The 19,917-nt window shown below is 41.7% G+C and overlaps 1 protein-coding gene across 1 annotated transcript in view; it reads left to right on the top strand.

Annotated features, from left to right (window-relative positions):
• The window catches only part of cux2b (cut-like homeobox 2b), a 643,825-nt gene extending 625,452 nt beyond the window's left edge, over positions 1-18,373 (top strand). Inside the window, exons 17-22 of the mRNA XM_060931785.1 lie at positions 6,764-7,521; positions 10,179-10,344; positions 10,556-10,849; positions 12,593-12,781; positions 16,998-17,274; positions 17,674-18,373. Coding sequence (XP_060787768.1) covers positions 6,764-7,521; positions 10,179-10,344; positions 10,556-10,849; positions 12,593-12,781; positions 16,998-17,274; positions 17,674-18,373 — 2,384 coding nt within the window. The remainder of the gene's footprint in view (positions 1-6,763; positions 7,522-10,178; positions 10,345-10,555; positions 10,850-12,592; positions 12,782-16,997; positions 17,275-17,673) is intronic.
• Positions 18,374-19,917: the final 1,544 nt, after the last annotated feature.

A 19,917-nucleotide genomic window follows, 5' to 3' on the forward strand; every position in this document is an offset into this window, starting at 1 on the left:
TTATATTGTTAACTAAAGGGTTACTTAAATTGTCTGGGCTTAAAGTAGTAGTTTGAATTTTTTGTTGGCTCATTTTCAGTTTTGTCATTGAAAAAATTCATGAAGTCCTTGCTACTACATATTGCAGGTGCACATGTGTCTATAGTGGTCTTTTTCCTCATTAATTTTGTTACAGTATTAAATAAGAATCTAGGATTATTTTTGTTATCTTCTTTTGGGGTGAAGAGATATGTTGGTCTGGCAGCACTTGGAGCTTTTCCGTACATCAGGAGGCTCTCCTTCTATGCTAATTCGAATACTACCAATTTTGATTGATGCCATATACATTCTAATTTTTGAGTGGTCTGTTTTAAGGTACATGTGTAATCATTATACCAGTATGCTAGTTTTTTCCTCTCTCTAATATTTTTTTTTCTTTTAAGAGGAGCTACATTATCTAAAGTATAGCAGAACGTTGACTCTAAGCAATCAGTTGCCTGATCAAGTTCCGTGGGGTCTGATGGTGATCCAATCAAAGTTGATAACTCTGAGAGATTATTTATAATGCTTTGTGAAGTAGTTGATGTGAATGTACTTTTGACACAATAGTGAGGTGCATCTGTTATTGCTCAGACATATTTTGAATAAGATGTGATGATGATCTGAGAGAGCTTCGGACTGTGGAAGTGTGACTATATTTTTTTGTATTTAACCCGAATGTTAGTATTAGATCAAGAGTGGGACTGCCATTATGAGTAGGTCCTATGACATTTTGATTAACCCCTACTGAATCTAGAATGGACACGAACACTGTATTCAGAGGGTCTTCTGAGTTATTGAAGTGAATATTAAGGTCTCCAACAGCTAAGCCTTTGTCTAAGGACCTAACTAGTTCTGAGATGAAAGCCGCAAATTCAGAAAGAAATTCAGAATATGGCCCCGGGGGCCTGTAAATAATAAACAATGGAATTGACTGGGTAGTCTTATTTTTTTTTATAGCTACATATGTTATGTTAATGTGAAGGACTTCAAATGTATTGAATTTATGTCCAGGTTTTTGTATTACGCCTAGATAATCATTATAAATAACTGTGACGCCTCTTCCTCTGGCAGTTAGACGAGGCTGGTGTATATAATTATATCCAGGAGGACTAGCTTCATTTAATGCTACATATTCATTTGGCTTAATCCATGTTTCTGTAAAGCACAGTCCATTAAAATCCTGATCAGTACTAAGTTCATGAACAATTAGTGCTTTAGACATAAAAGATCTGATATAGTCCTATCTTTAGATCAAAGATGCTGGCAGTGGCTGTACAATCATCCATCCATTATCTGCAGCCACTTATCCTGTACAGGATCGCAGGCAAGCTGGAGCCTATCCCAGTTGACTGTGGGTGAGAGGCAGGGTACACCCTGGACAAGTCACCAGGTCATCGCAGGGCTAACACATAGAGACAAACAACCATTCACACTCACACCTACGGTCAATTTAGAGCCACCAATTAGCCTAACCTGCATGTCTTTGGACTGTGGAGGAAACCGGAGCACCCGGAGGAAACCCATGTAGACACAGGGAGAACATGCAAACTCCACACAGAAAGGCCCTCATCGGCCACTGGGCTCAAACCCAGGACCTTCTTGCTGTGAGGCGACAGTGCTAACCACTACACCACCATGCCACCCGCAGTATAATCAGTATGATCTAATTTTATATTAATTATATTACTAGAACAAACTCTCTGAGTATTTCTACTTTTTTGTATAGCTCAGGGAACAGACACAATCTCAATATAGTGGAACCTGAGTGATGACTCTGTGCAGCTAGCAGACAGCTGGTTTAACCTGTTCGTCTACTCCCTGGCCATGGCTCTGGATTGTCACAAGTTAACTAGGCCTGTTCTGAGGCCAAGTTTACATTAGACCGTATCTGTCTCGTTTTCTTCGCGGATGCACTGTCCGTTTACATTAAAACGCCTGGAAACGCCGGGAAACGGGAATCCGCCAGGGTCCACGTATTCAATCCAGATCGTGTCTGGTCCAGTGCTGTGTAAACATTGAGGATATGCGGATACGCTGTGCTGAGCTCTAGCTGGCATCGTCATTGGACAACGTCACTGTGACACCCACCTTCCTGATTCGCTGGCGTTGGTCATGTGACGCGACTGCTGAAAAACGGCGCGGACTTCCGCCTTGTATCACCTTTCATTAAAGAGTATAAAAGTATGAAAATACTGTAAATACTGATGCAAATACTGCCCATTGTGTAGTTATGATTGTCTTTAGGCTTGCCATCCTTCCACTTGCAAGTGGTAAGTGACGCGCATGCCAGATATGCACTGAGATCACACACACAGCGGCTCAGTCCCAAATCACTGCTTGTGCACTTCACTCGCGCGCTCTGTGAGCTGCGCAGGGCCGGAGTGCGCACCCTCCAGAGGGCACTCGCTGTTCAAGGCGGAGTGATTTGGAGCGCAGGATGCCTGCGGAGCCGAGCGGATCCGTGTATTGGCGTTGCTGTGTGCACGCGAATCGTGTATTGGCGTTGCTGTGTGCACACTAATCGTTTTAAAAACGTTAATCTGATGATCTGCTGATACGGTCTAATGTAAACCCCACCTGAGACCAAGAGCTATGCTGAAAGAAATGAGAGCAGCCCCTTCCTAAGTGGGATGGATACTGTCCCAATCTAACAGGCCAGCCTTGCCCTCAGAACTACTCCAACTATCTATAAAGCCCACATTGTTTTCAGAGCACCACCTGGACACCCAGCAGTTCAGCGACCATAACCTGCTGTCAGCTACATCCCCACACTGCATTGGGATGGGGCCAGAGCATATTACAGCATCGGACATTGCCTTTGCCAATTTAAACACCACTACAAAGTTACTATTAGTAACCTCAGACTGACGAAGACGTATATCATTCGCTCCTACATGAATAACCATCTTTGAAAACCTGTGCTTGCCTAGAACCCTAAGATTACCTGCTCTGTCCAGCGCCCTGGCTCCCGGTATTCACCTAATTAAAGCTGCTGGTGCCCCTAGAGACCTTGCTAATTTCACATGCCATAAGATAGTCTCCTATAACCAGAGCTCTTTCAGGTTTCTCAGCAGGTGCTTCACTGAGGAGAGCAAACCTGTTAGACACATGAAGCAGAGAGGAGTGGTGCTCCCATGGGTGAGCCTCAGCAGTAGCTTTGGCTCTGCCATTATGCTGCCGAGTCATCAATCATTCACCCCACTGTGAGAGCTTTAATTCAGGAGTTGGGGGATTGGTAACTCCACCTAGGGCATCCAGACTTTCGCCTACAGAAACTGCACTGCTCTCATTCTCACCAACCCTGTCTAGAGTCTGAATACACACGTCTAAACCTGTACTCTTCTCCATCAGAGAGCTACCTCATGTGCACTTATCACAAATAAAGCTATTACTAATGATGGAGGAAGAATGACTAAACATCCTGCACTCACCACACTGAACAAGCTGAATGTGTGCCATGATAAATGGTTTATGTACCAGTGGGTTCTGAAAAATAGTCTCCACTTTTTTCCTTGAAAAATCAAGTCAAGAAAGTATTCTTCACTTTTTCTTATTTTTTTCTTCACTTAGTCTGTATTTTTTTTTCTTACTTACCAATGTATCAAAGTGGAGTTAATACAGGTTTATACCAGCCATACTGGCACAACTCAAATATTTGTACAGACACAGACCTCTCCATTACATATAGAATTTAGGCTCCACTCCAGCCTCTAATAAGACCTGATTTTGTGCATCCTGTGCACCATCAAGCTAAAATAAACCTATTTAATTTGAGCTTACTTAAGGTTATTTTAGCATGGAATTATTCAAAAGAGATATTAGGACTCCCCTTACCTTTTACTTCAATACAAAACTTGATTTACAATTGAACAGAGTCAAGAAGAGTCTTGGACCAACCAACAGTGAAAGAATCTGTTTTTCCTGTAGATTTACAAACCAAACATAGAATGACACCGCATTCGTCATCATACGTTAGCCATGGGGACTCAACATGCCACACCCCTCGAAACGTACGGTAGCTCCTTTCAGTCGCTTGTCAGCTGACAGCACTTTCACATTGGCTTTTTTTTTTATTATTATTTTTTAACCGACCCCTGTCTTACTAACACTGTCCCATGTGCTCGGGGACGGTAGGAGCTCTGAGTGTGCCTCCCCATGGCTGTTTCGGGCCTTAAATCATCTTCAGTGCTTGAAGAAGCTTGCCCAAAAAACTTTGTCACCTTAGATGGTGCCATTGTTTGAATCACACAGAGATAGTTACACCACCACACCAGGCCGATTAAGACGCATTGCAATTGGTCAAAAGCTTGGTGCTCATTTGGTCATTGTGTCTAGTTGATTTTTATTGATCACAAACATGTGCTCATTGTTTACACTCTGGCTTTTCTAGAAAGGCTTTTCTAGAAAGGCCTTTCTAGAAAAGATGACTTATGATAATGATATGACAAATACGTTCGTCACTGTGACGACTGTTAGCAATTTTCTCTTCATCACTGATGGATTATGTTCGTCAATGATGACCATGACGAGCACCAGTGGGAAACCTGACGTACCTTAATAGAAAATCTGTTGATATTAAGGCAGATCCGATGTGGATGGCCTCTGATTGCTGTCTTTGCACAGGAAGGAAAAATTTCCAGTCTTTAGCGTTCTCTGAAAAAAAAATGCAGAAAAAGGGAAAATGAAAATTCAAACAAAAATGAAAATGATCGTGGAAAATCATTTGTAGGAAAGATGAAAAAAAAAATTGTCGATTAAATGCCGGCACTGAAAGAAAAAAAATACTCATGGCAAACAACTTGAAAACAGGAATTATGTCACAGGAAACTGTGTTCAACTGTGTGAGCATGTTGATTGGCTCATCTCCCACTATTAAATTGTGCAGCTGTAGCAATGTCATAATTTCATATGAATAAAGATTTTTTATTTTTTTGCGAACTTCCCCTTCCACTATTGTTTCTGATGGGGTGTTAATTAGTGTAGCATACCTGTGGACATTATCATGCTTGGGATGTCTGGAAATGGGGATGCCAGAATTCTTCCCCTGTCTCCGTGTGTTGAGAGCCCTGTCATTCATTGTCTTTCAGAATAAATCCTGACAGATCAGCTCTTTGCCTCCTCCGCATCATCTCTTAGCCACACAGAGACACTTAGTTATTATTAGAGTAACTGACTGGTTATAGTTGGTTACACAGCTCCGAAGCAAATTGTGTAATGCTTTGCAGGTCTAGCAATATGAGTAAACAACACTGGATATCGTAGCAATGTAATATCATGGAATAAAAGGGACAATAAAATCATTATCTTGCACAAGCCTAATTTGCATCTAATTTCCTAATCCATCTGATGTGGTCATTTTGCTGCAGTTCACTGTTTTGGATGGCTCTGCCTTTGTCAGCTGACTGCAAATCTGGTTGAAATTGACACAATTATGAGAGAGTTTCTCATAATATCAAGGTCTTCTATGTTCAAGCAGTCATTTTCTCAGGTAGTAATAAATGTCAATTATAAAACAAAGAGCAAACTGAAAAAGTGTAAACTAGGAGAATATGCTACCATTGTTGTATGTGAAACATAGATGCATTCATGTTTATTATTCTGTATTATACTGATCATATTATGATGGATGTGATAAAGGTAATATCCAAAGATTTTTTTTTTGCAAATATAATTCACATTGTGTGTATTGAAGGAATTGATTCATGTTGTTTTGGATTTGGCGGCATGGTGATGCCTCATAGCAAGAAGGATCTGGGTTCGAGCCTAGTGGCTGATGGGGGCCTTTTTGTGTGGAGTTTGCACGTTCTCCCCATGTCTGTGTGGGCTTCCTCCAGGTGCTCTAGTTTCCCCCACAGTCCAGAGACATGAAGGTTAGGTTAATTGGTAGCTCTAAATTGACCGTAGATGTGAGTGTGAATTATTGTTTGTCTCTATGTGTCAGCCCTGCAATGATCTGGCGACTTGTTCAGGGTGTACCCTGCCTCTCACCCATAGTCAGCTGGGATAGGCTCCAGCTTACCCGTGACCCTGCACAGGATAAGTGGTTATGGATAATGGATGGATGGATGGATGGAGGGATGTTTTGTATTATTACACCTGGGAAGATTGGCAGTTTGTAAGTAGATCGGCTTAAGAAAAACTGACAGCTGCTAGCATTAGCTATGTGTATTATGCTAGCTATTAATTTATTACGGTTTTATGTACTGTACTAATCATTTGTGCAGCACTATAGAGACCTCAAACAGCTCTTTTTTTACATTTTGAACATTTTTTGTATATTTACAGTAAACATGAGATAAAAATACATTTTATGATGTATCATGTTAAATTACATCATTTTTAATAAAAGAAACTAATACTCATAAAATGCAATCATACACTTGATATTGTGATCTTTTTAGATTACTGATAAAAGAATGTCAAAAGTCTGACTACACTCCTAAATTTTCATTACAATTTTGGAAGATTGACAAAATATTTAATATACAGAAAGCAGTAGACAATAAAGCATTCACTTAATACTGGATGGCAGTATTAAACGAGACATCTAATTCCTAACAGTATGCTATACCATTTTAAAAAAATACCACACATGGCAACCTTTTTTAAAAAAAAAAAGTGTGCAAGCAGGACATTCACATTATACTGTACTTAAATTTCAATCTGGCACGTAAATAAATACCTCACATTTGAACCCTACTGTAAATGATTAATGAATCTCCTGTGTGTTTGTGTGTTATAGGTGATGGTAAGTCCTCTCTAGGATCGTCTACAGGATGCAGCAGCAGTGGTGGAGGCAGTAATTCAGATGAGACTATTAAGAGCATCTTGGAGCAGGCACGACGGGAAATGCAGGCACAGCAGCAGGCCCTGCTCGAGCTGGAGTCCAGCAGCCAAAGTCTGAGCTTGCAAGAGCCCCACAAGACCCTGCCTGCCCCTTTGCCCACCTACATCAAGCAAGAAGAGGGCAACGCCATGCCCATGTGCCCATCCTACCCCATTGGCAGCCCACAGACCCCCCTCAGTGTTCTGTCTCCTGCTGCTTTTGTCCAAAACATTATCCGTAAAGTGAAGTCAGAAATTGGCGAGGCTGGAACATACTTTGATCAGCACTGGTCTCGCCCCTTCACCTCAGTCTCTCCCTCACTCTCCTCTTCATCCTCCTCTGTGCCCTCGGCAGTACCCCGGGCTTGGAACATGGAATGCCCCCTGGGAACAGAGGAGGCTCCAGGCACTGAGGAGGATGAATCTCCACCAAGCCGGCCTATGAAAGTGGAGCCAGAAGTGTGTGCAAGTGGAGAGCAGACTGCATGTGGAGGATCACGGATGAATTACTATCCCTCCTACATTCCTCGCACTCTGAAGCCCACTGTGCCACCACTCACCCCTGAGCAGTATGAGATGTATATGTATCGTGAGGTGGATACCGTAGAACTCACACGCCAAGTCAAGGAGAAGCTGGCCAAGAATGGCATTTGTCAGCGGATTTTTGGAGAAAAGGTAAGTGTGTATGAGAGAAATACACTTTCAGTCAGATCTTTAAAGAGGGCACATAAGAACAGACAAATTGTGAAGTGGTTTTCTAGAGCACTGAGACAATAGTATCTCTATATGCAATTGCACTGGTTTGCGTTTTTGTAATGTGCTTTTTTTTCTGACGTAATCTCAGTTTTTTTTCCACAGTCCTTTATGTACCAGTTATTACAAGACTTTCTAAAAGAGGTTGTGAATATGAACAGGCCACATGCATTCTCAAGTCTACTCCTAACCAGTTTTTTATTGCGTTTAAGCTTGTAAAATTCTTACAGTGACATAATTTTGTTCTTTATGTGCCATACATCACCGAAACATTATAAGCATAGTATAAAAATGTTAGATGCTGTAAACACATAGAAACACACTTAAGAGTGCATATAAAGCAAACACAGATCACTCATTGCAAAACATTGCCAAAACACCTTAAATAGTCATATATTCTTTAAATTTAAATCTATTTATTTATTCATTTATTTTACTTTCCAAGTTCTGTAATCTGTGCTTTGCTGCAACTATGTGGTGGACTGGAGACATCACTGTTCTTCTTTTGGCTGCTCCCAATTAGGGGTTGCCACAGTGGATCTTTCGTCTCCATTGCTTCCTGTCTTCTGCATCCTTCTTTGCCACACCTGCCACTTTCATGTCCTCTCTCACCACATTCATGTATCTCCTCTTTGGCCTTCCTCATTTTCGTGTGCCTGGCAGCTCCATCCTCAACATTCTCCTTCCAACATGCTCTGCATCTCTTCTCAGGATGTGCCCATACCATCTCAGTCTCATCTCTCTTAGCTTAATTCCCAAGCTCTCCACATGTGCTGTCCCTCTGATGTGCTCGTTCCTTATCCTGTCCAACCTTGTTACTCCCATCGCAAACCTTAACATCAACTCCGCCACCTCCAACTTTGCCTCCTGTCTCTTCGTTAAGGGTACAGTCTCCAATCCATACATCACAGCTGGTCTTATACATCTTACCTTTCACTTTTGCTGGGACTTTCCTATCACAAATGACTCCCGAAATCCTTCTCCAACTGCTCCACCCTGCCTGCACTCTCTTTCTCACCTCACTATTGCAGCCCCCATTTTCCTGCACAGTTGACCCCAGGTACTTGAATTCACCAACTTTCTTTATGTCTACTCCTTGCATTTTCACTACACTCTCATCCCCATTCTCGTTGATGCACATGTATTCTGTTTTGCTACTGCTCACGTTCATTCCTCTTCATTCCAATGCATACCTCCATCTCTCCAAATCCAACTCGGCCTCCTTTTCACTTTCACCACATATCACAATATCATCCGCAAACATCATGTTCCATGGTGACTCTTGCCTCACTTCGTCTGTCAAGCTATCCATCACTATGGCAAACAAGAAAGGACTCAAAGCAGATCCTTGATGAAGTCCCACCTTCACCTTGAACCATTCAGTCATTCCAACTGCACACCTCACTGCTGTTTCATTGTTCTCATACATGTCTTGCACCACTCTGACATACTTCTCATTCACTCCACACTTTCTCATACAATACCATAACTCATCTCTCGGCGCTATCGTATGCCTTCTCCAGGTCTACAAATGGACAATGTAGCGTTCTCTGGCCTTCCCTGTACTTCTCCATTCACATTCTTAAAGCAAAAATTGCATCCGACATGTTCTTCCTTGGCATAAACCTGTACTGCTATTCACAGATTGCTACCTCTCTTCTCAATCTCGCCTCCAATACCCTTTACCATAACTTCAAGGTGTGGCTCATCAATTTTATCCCTCTGTAATTACTGCAGCTCTGTACATCTCCCTTATTCTTGTATATTGGGACTGGCACACACTTCATTCATTTGGCATTTTCTCATTCTCTAGGATCTTATTAAACAATCTCGTTAGGAACTCCACAGCCATCTCACTCAAACATCTCCAAGCCTCAATCGGGATACCATCTGGTCTGACTGCTTTCCCAGTCTTCATTCTTTTCATGGCTGTCCTCACTTCATCCTTACTAACCAACTCTGCTTCCTGATTTGCTGTCTCCAATGAATCTGACCTTTTCTCTCTTGGATTCTCCTCATTTCATAAATCCTCAAAGTACTCTTTCCACCTTCTTAATACACGCTCTTTGTTTGTCAGCACATTTCCATTTACATCTTTCATCACTCTTACCTGCTATACTTCCCTCGCTTCCCTGTTTCTCTGCCTAGCTAGTCTGTACAGGTCTTTCTCTCCTTCTTTGGTCTCCAGTCTTTCGTACAACTCCTGGTATGCATCTGCTTTTGCCTTCGCTACCGCTCTTTTTGCCTTCTGTCTCATCTCTCTGTATAACTGCCTGCTTTCCTCATCTCTCTGATCATCCCAATTCTTCTTTGCTAGCCTCTTCTCTTTTATAATTTCCTGCACTTCTTTGTTCCACCACCATGTCTCCTTGTCTTCCTTTCTCCTTCCTGATGACCACCCTAGCACCTTCCTTGCTGCCTCTCTTACTAGTATAGGACTGGAGACATCACTAAAACTGGTTATTCGTGATAGCTTTTTTTTTTTTTTTTTTTAAACTTAGAGATGGTCAAAATTTGCATATTACCACTTCTAGTTCTTCTGTTGAAATAATCATAAATACTGTGATTGGCTACTGCAGGTACTGGGCCTTTCTCAGGGTAGCGTGAGTGACATGCTGTCTAGACCCAAACCCTGGAGCAAGCTCACACAGAAGGGACGAGAGCCTTTTATTCGCATGCAGCTGTGGCTTCTGGATCAGTTAGGACAGAGCCTCAATCAGCAGTCCAACCACTGCCATAACCACGGTCAGTTACAGTCTTTATATAAGCCTTTTACTCAGGTGGGTAGTATGTTTATAATATCAAGCAAGGTTCATGGTACTCCAGTTCAGAAATGTTTCAATTCTCCCCAATTTTAAGATGCTTTGGTTGACCACTGAAATAAAATGTCGTATTTCAGATTTGAAACTAATTGTTCAGAACTAATGTTTTAACTTTCTTCTGAACCTCCCCTCAGACAAAAGCCCAGTGACATCTCACTCTTCACCATCCCCTCCACTCAGCCCAGAGGACAGCCATCCGAGTATGCCTCTGGAACCTGTGAGTTTGGTGCTGGAGAGCAGCAAAGAGAACCAGCACCCTCAACCACAGCATACAGAACCTCACGAAGTGAAGGGCACAGCAGACACATTGGCACTTCAGCAGCCTCACATTCCACTTGGCATTCAGGAGCTGGTGGCCATGTCACCTGAGCTTGATACATACACTATAACCAAGAGGGTCAAGGAGGTGCTGACTGACAACAACCTTGGTAGTTTTAAAATCTTATCATTAATGCTTCATACATTTTACAGTGTATTGCAAAAGTATTCATCCCCCTTGGTGTTTGTCCTGTTTTATCACATTACAAGCTGGAATTAAAATGGATTGTTGGGAGGTTAGTACTATTTGATTTACACAACATGACTACCTCTTTAAAGGTGCCTTTTTTGTGACATAAACAATAATTAAGATGAAAAAAAAACCAGAAATCTGGAGTGTGCACAGGTATTCACCCCCTTTTATATGAAACCCCTAATTAAGAGCTGGTCCAATCAATTAATTTCATAAGTCACATAATTAGTTGATTAAGATCCACCTGTGTGTGTGCACTCAGTGTCACATGATCTGTCACATGAGTCTGTATAAATCAACCTGTTCTGGAAGGACCCTGATTCTGCAACACTACTCAGCAAGCAAAATGAAAACCAAGGAGCACTCCAAACAGGTCAGAGACAAAGTTGTGGAGAAGTATAGATCAGGGCTGAGCCATTAAAAAAATCCCAAACTTTGAATCTCCCATGGAGCACAATTAAATCCATTATAGCAAAATGGAAATAATATGGCACCACTACAAACCTGACAAGAGAAGGCTGCCCACTAAAACTCACAGATCGGGCAAGGAGGTCATTAATTAGAGATGCAACAAAGACACCAAAGATAACACTGAAGGACCACTTTAAGCCATAGACTCCACAGAGTGGGGCTTTCTGGAAGAGTGACCAGAAAAAAGCCATTGCTTAAAGAAAAAAAAGAAAACACATTTGGAGTTTGCCCAACAGCATGTGGAAGACTCTCCAAACACATGGAAGAAGATTCTCTGGTCAGATGAGACTAAAATTGAACTTTCTTGGCCATCATGGGAAATGCCATGTGTGGTGCAAACCCAACACTTCCCATCACCCTGAGAACACCATTCCTATAGTGAAGCATGGTGGTGGCAGCATCGTGCTGTGGGGATGTTTTTCATCTGCAGGGACAGGAAAGCTGGTCAGGATTGAAGGAAAGATGGGTGGCACTAAATACAGGGTAATTCTGGAGGAAAACCTGTTCAAGTTGGCCAGAGCTTTGAGACTGGGACGAAGGTTCACATTCCAGCAGGACAATGACCCTAAACATACTGCTAAAGCTACACTGGAGTGGTTTAAGGGGAAACATTTAAATGTCTTGGAATAGCCTAGTCAAAGCCCCGACCTCAAGCCAATCGAGAATTTGTGGCATAATTTTAAGATTGCTGTACACCAATGCAACCCATCTAACTTGAAGGAGTTGGAGCAGTTTTGCCTTGAAGAATGGGCAAAAATCCCAGTGGTTAGATGTGCTAAGTTAATAGGGACATACCCTGAGAGACTTGCAGCTGAAATTGCAGCAAAAGGTGGCTCAACAAAGTATTGACTTTGGGGGTGAATACCTATGCACACTCCAGATTTCCGTTTTTTTTTTTTTTTTGTTCGTTAGTTTGTTTTTTCATCTTAATTATTGTTTGTGTCACAAACAAAACTATTTTCACCTTTAAAGTGGTAGGCATGTTGTGTAAATTAAATGGTGCTTACCCCCTCAAAATCCATTTTAATTCCAGCTTGTAATGTGACAAAACAGGACAAGCAGATGAATACTTTTGCAAGACACTGTATCATTAACGAGTGCTTCAGTACAAAACATAGATACATAGAGTTTTTTTTTTTTTAATTGTACGTTTATGTAATGGTTGCTACATATGTTTTTGTGATTTTAGGTCAGCGTCTGTTTGGTGAGAGTATCTTAGGCCTTACACAAGGCTCTGTATCAGACCTGCTGTCCAGGCCCAAACCGTGGCATAAGCTGAGTCTAAAGGGCAGGGAGCCCTTTGTGCGCATGCAGCTGTGGTTAAATGACCCACAAAATGTGAACAAACTGAGAGATATGAAGAAGATGGAGAAAAAAGGTGAACTAAAAGGAAATGGCACAATTTAAATTTAAATCAGTGTAAGCCCTCACTGAATTAATTCATACACCTGCCTCATGAGTACTTATATCTTGTCACTGCAAGGTCCAGCATCAGTATACAGTACAGTATATACTCACCGAGTACTTTATTATGAACACTATAGCAATACTGGGTATGGCCTCTCTTTGCACTCAAAACAGTCTCAGTTCTTTATGGCATAGGTTCCAAAAGATGTTGCAAACATTCCTTTGAGATTCTGGTCCATGTTGACATGATTGCATCATGCAATTCCTACAGATTTTTCAGGTGCACTTTCATGCTGCAGTTCTCCTGGGATTCAGATCTTGTGACTGGGAAAGCTACTGAAGAGCACTGAACTCGGTCATGTTCATGAAACCAGTTTGAGATGACTTGGTTTGTGACATGGTGCAATGTCATGCTGGAAGTAGCTATTAGAATTGATTAATTGTCAAGTCAAGTTTATTTGTATAGTGCTTTTAACAATAAACATTGTCGCAAAGCAGCTTTACAGAATTTGAACGACTTAAAATATGAGCTAATTTTATCCCTAATCTATCCCCAACGAGCATGCCTGTGGTGACGGTGGCAAGGAAAAACTCCCTCGGACGACACGAGGAAGAAACCTCGAGAGGAACCAGACTCAAAAGGGAACCCATCCCCATCCAGGCAACAACAGACAACATGACTATAACATTAACAGCCCTAACAAAGTCAGCTTCGTTGATGCTATAAACCCCCCACCAATGGAAACCCGAGTGCAAAACCGTTCACGACAACCACACTCCCAAAGTCAGCAAGTCAACTGCAGTCCCCAGCCACAAAAACACCACTGCAAGAGTCCAGAGCGATACTCCAGGCGCGACCCCCAACTGTCCACATGGGGCCGCCCTCCACAGGAGCGATTCAATGAGACTCCAACCAGACACAGGGCACCAGGATGGACAGGCAGGTCCGAGGAGCAGAAGAGGCCAGCATCTCAATTCCAGGACCGACATGTAACTCAGAGGGACAGATTTGGGGGGGGGGGGGGGGGGGGAAGAGAGAGAAAACACAGGTTGTTAGGTATGCCCAACGTCACCTGAATAAGTAGGAACAGTATACATATTGCACTGAGTATAAGCAGGGACTCCGGCAACTAACTATGACAGCATAACTAAAAGGGGAGAGCCAGAAGGTAACACAGGCATGAGGGAGCCCCGGGACATAAAGCAGCCAGCCACTACACTGTCAACAAACTCGAGTGAGCAAGCGAGTGGGGAATGACAGCATCCATACATCCCAGTTTACCAAAACACTCTATGTCTGAGGACCCTCCAGATCTACACCTTTACCTCATAAACACCATTAACAAAAGGCTTGACTAAACAGATAGGTTTTCAGCCTAGACTTAAACACTGAGTTAATTGGTATTAACACATCCAAAGTGTGTCAAGAAAACATTCCTCACACTATTACACCACCTCCTCCAGCCTGGACTGTTGACAAAAGGCAGATTGGGTCCATGGATTCATGCTGTTGGTGCAAAATTCTGACCCTACCATCCATGTGTCTCAGCAGAAATCAAGATTCATCAAACCAGGCTTTCTTTTTCCAGTCTTCAACAGTCCAGTTTTGGTGAGCCTGTGCCCACTGCAGCCTCAGTTTTCTTGGCTCTTGGTTCTGGGCTGCTGTTGTAGCCCATCTACCTCAAGGTTTGACATGTTGTGTATTCTTTGATGCTTTTCTGCTCACAACAGTTGTACAGAGTGGTTATAGAAATACTCAAACCAGCCCGTCCAGCACCAACAATCACGCCACGGTCAAAATCACCAGGATAGCATTTTTCCCCATTCTGATGGCGAATATTACTTGATGCTGCCGGCCCATGTCTGCATAATTTTATGCATTGCACTGGTGCAACATGATTGGCTGATAAGATAATTGCATGTATAAGCAGGTGTACAGATGTTCCTAATGAAGTATTTGGTGAGTGTACTTTAGGTACATTAGGTACTGCCCCAGTGTCAAACGTTTTACTGTGAAAAATATAAATCTTTCAATATAGTAAGCCAATAATTAAAAACAAATAATTCAATATAGTACAAAATTAATCACAAGGCATTAATTGGAACAGATATTATCCTTATTCCAGTGCATACTTAAATGAACAAATTTCTCATCTCATCTCATTATCTCTAGCCGCTTTATCCTGTTCTACAGGGTCGCAGGCAAGCTGGAGCCGATCCCAGCTGACTACGGGCGAAAGGCGGGGTACACCCTGGACAAGTCGCCAGGTCATCACAGGGCTGACACATAGACACAGACAACCATTCACACTCGCATTCACACCTACGGTCAATTTAGAGTCGCCAGTTAACCTAACCTGCATGTCTTTGGACTGTGGGGGAAACCAGAGCACCCGGAGGAAACCCACACGGACACGGGGAGAACATGCAAACTCCGCACAGAAAGGCCCTCGCCGGCCACGGGGCTCGAACCCGGACCTTCTTGCTGTGAGGCGACAGCGCTAACCACTACACCACCGTGCCGCCATGAACAAATTTGCAAGTATTTAAAATTTAAAAGCATTTAAAAGTATAAAAATAAGCTCATCATTACAACACAATGGCACTATTCTGGCTAATTCTACAGGTGCATCTGAAACAATTAGAATATTTTCCATCTGTTATTTAAGAAAGTGAAAATGTAATATATTCTAGACTCATTACATGTAAACTAAAATGTTTCTAGCATTTTCTATTTTAATTTTGATAATTATGGCCTACAGCGCAAAAAAAAAACATTTCAAAATATGAGAATATTTCATTTCAAATTTGAGTAAATTACTATTCAAACAATACAAATACTGTGTATCTCTCGGTCTAGTTTGGTACACACAGTCACAATCATGGGGATGACTGCTGACTTGACAGTTGTCTCGAAGACGATCATCGACACCCTCTAAAGGAGGGTAAGTCACAAGCAACAAGGATGACCACAGACTTGAGAGGACTGTCAAGAAAAGTTTATTCAGGCATGTAGGAGAGCTTCACAAAAAGTGGACTGAGGCTGGTGTCAGTGCCTCAAGAACCACCACGCACAGTACCCTTTTCAGATGAAAGTACAATTTGCATTTAATTTAGAAATGTCAAGGTCCTAGAGTCTGGAGGAAGAGTGGAGAGGCACAGAATCCAAGGTGTTTGAAGTCCAGTGTGAAGTATTCACAGTCTGTGATGATTTTTGGTGCCATGTCATCCGCTGGTGTTGGTCCGCTGTGTTTTATCAAGTTCAAAGTCAATGCAGCCAGGAGATTACCAGGAGATTTTAGAGCATTTCATACTTCCATCTGCTGACAAGCTTTATGGAGAATGTGATTTCCTATTCCAGCAGGACTTAGCACCTGCTCACAATACCAAAACTATGACCAAATGGTTTGCTGACCATGATTTTACTGTGCTTGATTGGCCAGCCAACTCACCTGACCTGAACTCCATCAAGATGAAGATGAGAAACACTCAACCCAAAAATACAGACGAGCTGAAGGCCACCATCAAAGTAACCTGGGCTTCAATAACCCCTCAGCAGTGCCACAGGTTGATTGCCTCCATGACACATCACATTGATGCAGCAATTCGTGGTAAAGGAGCTCCATCCAAGTATTGAGTATGTAAATTAACATACTTTTCAGAAGTTGGACTGTATTCTGAATACTTTTTTGACTGATCTTAGGAAATATTCTAATAATTTGAGATATGGGATTTCTCATTTTCATGAGCTACAAGCCATAACTATCAAAATTAAAACAAAAACGGCTTGAAATATTTCACTTTGTGTACTGAATATGGAATATATGAAAGTTTACCTTTTTGAAATAAATTATGAAAAAAAGGGAACTTTTTCATGATATTCTAATTTTTTGAGATGCATCTGTATTCAGGCTTTTGATTTACATTTTTCTGGCCCAGAAATTTACCTGAATAATTCAGCTCTGACCTTTTTCATTAAAGAATAAGGCACATACTGTATGTAGTTTTAGCACATAGGGTGGGTTTGGTTGAAAGAAAGAGGAAGACTTCATGTTTTATTGCAATTTCACTTTTCTCCACAGGAATTAGAGAATTCTAAAAATGACATACCCAATTATGAGACAAGGCCACTGTATTACTAATCTGAAGCTCTACTGTTACATAGCTTCATTTTTCTGCATTTACAGCATACTTGAAACGCAGATATGGGCTGTTGAGTCCTGGCTCAGACACAGACTCTCTGGGAGCACGTTCAAACTCCATTAGCCCAGGCTTTGCCCAAATGGAGTTGTGTTCTTACAGCCAAGCTAAGAAGCCCAGAGTCGTGCTAAATGCAGAGGAGAAGGAGGCTCTGAGGAAGGCATATCTGCAGGAGCCCTACCCATCCCAGCACACCATTGAGATGCTGGCGGCCCACCTCAATCTCAAGACCAACACTGTCATCAACTGGTTTCACAACTACAGGTTTGAAAGAAACTGTGGTTTTCACACACCTTGCCCTGTTAGTTTGAGATGTACAATATAAAATGTGTGTAGCAGGCTGTGCATATTTTAGACCCATTGATTTTGTTCTGGCTCCACCTAGTGAAAATTATGGGCAATACAAGAAAAAAAACAAGATTTACCAGATTCATAATACAGAGAATGAATCTTCCTAGTTTTCTACTGATAGCAATAATGGCTTTCTTTATACAGCCCCTTTCATACACACAAAATGCAGTTCAAGGTATTGACTTTGCTAAACCTTAGCATGACAAATATGTAACCCCCAAATGAAAACAAAAAAAATATTTTGGCCTGTTGAATTCAAGTGGTTTCCCTGGGTGCTCAACTCTTTGTGTATTGTCTTGATTATTTTGTAAGCAGGTCTCGAATTCGGCGCGAGGTCCTTGTGGAAGGTTCTCAGGACAATGATGATGATGCAGAGCATAACTTCTCTCCTTCAGTGAGCTGCAGTCCCATTTCAGATGTAGACGAAAGGAAAAAAGCCCTTGCAATCTGTAATGGCCCCACAATGCTCAATGTCAAACAGGAAGTCGAGGAAGAGGAGGAGAAGGTGCATATAATGCAGAATACATGCTCTTCCATGGCTGTGCAGTTCATTGAGCTGAAGACTGAAGAGCATCTGGCACCATCAGGCAACAGGGCCCTGATGTCATGTTGTCCTCAAATTCTCAGGCAGGACGACGCTTGTATCCACAAACTCCTTTCTGGATCTGTTTCCTCAGACAACATGCAGAAAAGCAACGCAGCCACGCTTGAAGGTGAAAATAAATCACCGGTGGACCCAGCGAGCTTCAAGGCATCATCAGAGGCATGCCGCAGCAGCCTGGAGGTGTCCCTCGACTCACCCTCAGCCGCCTCCTCTCCTGGCCTCATGGTATCTGTTTCACCTGTGCCGTCCTCCTCTGCCCCCATTTCTCCATCACAGTCTCTCCATTCCAACATCAAGATCAGCAAGAGCACACAGAGGCGTGATGAAAAAATGGCCAACCTTAGCAACATCATCCATCGACTTGAGCGAGCAGCCAATCGTGAAGAGGCGCTGGAATGGGAGTTCTAGATTTTGAAGCTTAAAAATACTCAGAATCCCTGAAGAGGGTTTTCTCACTCCTGAAGCTTTTGTGTGTCACATTTGCCTGTCACCAGGAACACGGGAAGTGATATCCTCCAAAACACTGACAAAATGTTGTCCTGTCAAAGACTTTTCAGAAACTTTAAACAAATAATATTTATAAACATGTTTTAGGCATTTTGATAAAGGTGTCTACTTTGAGTTATATGTTACAGCACTAGCTGTCATGTTTTAAACCAAGGAGGAAAGAGATACTTGGATGTGAAGACTTTGCAGCTATGTGTCATGAAATGCACACTGAAGTTGTATAGATTGCCACTGGGTGAGATTATTTCAAAGTGAGACCTCTGTCTTAAGCCATCAAAAGCACTACTTATCTAAAAAAAAAAAAAGGACTCAGACCAAATTTGCTACTTTTTGAATAGCAATTTTTCAGATTTTGTCTGTAAAACAGGACTGTTAAAGTCTAATGTTGAGAACTTTATACTGACTTGAGGGATAGTCCTTAAAGACTCTAAATAGTGAACAATACATATGTACTTAGTTTGTTGTTGACACGTTTTGCAACATTTGTTATACAAGTGTATAATATGTGGTTGTACGTGCTGTAGAAATTGTCTGCAATAGCCTTTCTCTGAACAAGATGTAGCATGGTACTCAAATTACCCTCTTATCCTCTACAGATAGTATCCTGTGATATACTTGACGATAAAAGTGAAAACATTAGAAAATTCAGCAAAAATAGAAAAAAAGGAAAATGGGATTATAAGAAAAAAGATTACTGATATAATTTTTCAGTGAAGCTGTTATTTTTGTGGTTTTTGGTTTTTTCCTTTAAGGATACTTAGAGATTTACTTTCGGGTCTTTTTGTGCACTTGGAAGCAAGTGAGCCATTTGAAACTTTTGAGCAATGTCTTCACTAATTCTTATTGCATTTACCTCACTCTTCCTCTGATGCACTGATCTCTCACACATGGGGCAAAGCAATGGCCATAACTCAGCATTAGTGTTCTGAACTTAGGATCTGATCCCTATAGTTCAAGAATTCTATGCCCAAATGTTCTACCAATCAGGATTTAAAAAAATAATTCAGTAATGATGTAACATACAGTAAACTTGAACCAAGTCTCAAAGACCAATACCACAGCAAGTGACGGGTAGCTTTTTCACTGGGAGCATTTTAGCATGCATACAGTGGTGCTTGAAAGTTTGTGAACCCTTTAGAATTTTCTATATTTCTGCATAAATATGACCTAAAACATCAGATTTTCACACAAGTCCGAAAAGTAGATAAAGAGAACCCAGTTAAATAATTGAGACAAAAATATTATACTTGGTCATTTATTTATTGAGGAAAATGATCCAATATTACATATCTGTGAGTGGCAAAAGTATGTGAACCTTTGCTTTCAATATCTGGTGTGACCCCCTTGTGCAGCAATAACTGCAACTAAACATTTCCGGTAACTGTTGATCAGTCCTGCACACCAGCTTTGAGGAATTTTAGCCCATTCCTCTGTACAGAACAGCT

Source organism: Neoarius graeffei, chromosome 10 (assembly GCF_027579695.1).
Source record: "Neoarius graeffei isolate fNeoGra1 chromosome 10, fNeoGra1.pri, whole genome shotgun sequence".
Lineage (NCBI taxonomy): Eukaryota > Metazoa > Chordata > Actinopteri > Siluriformes > Ariidae > Neoarius > Neoarius graeffei.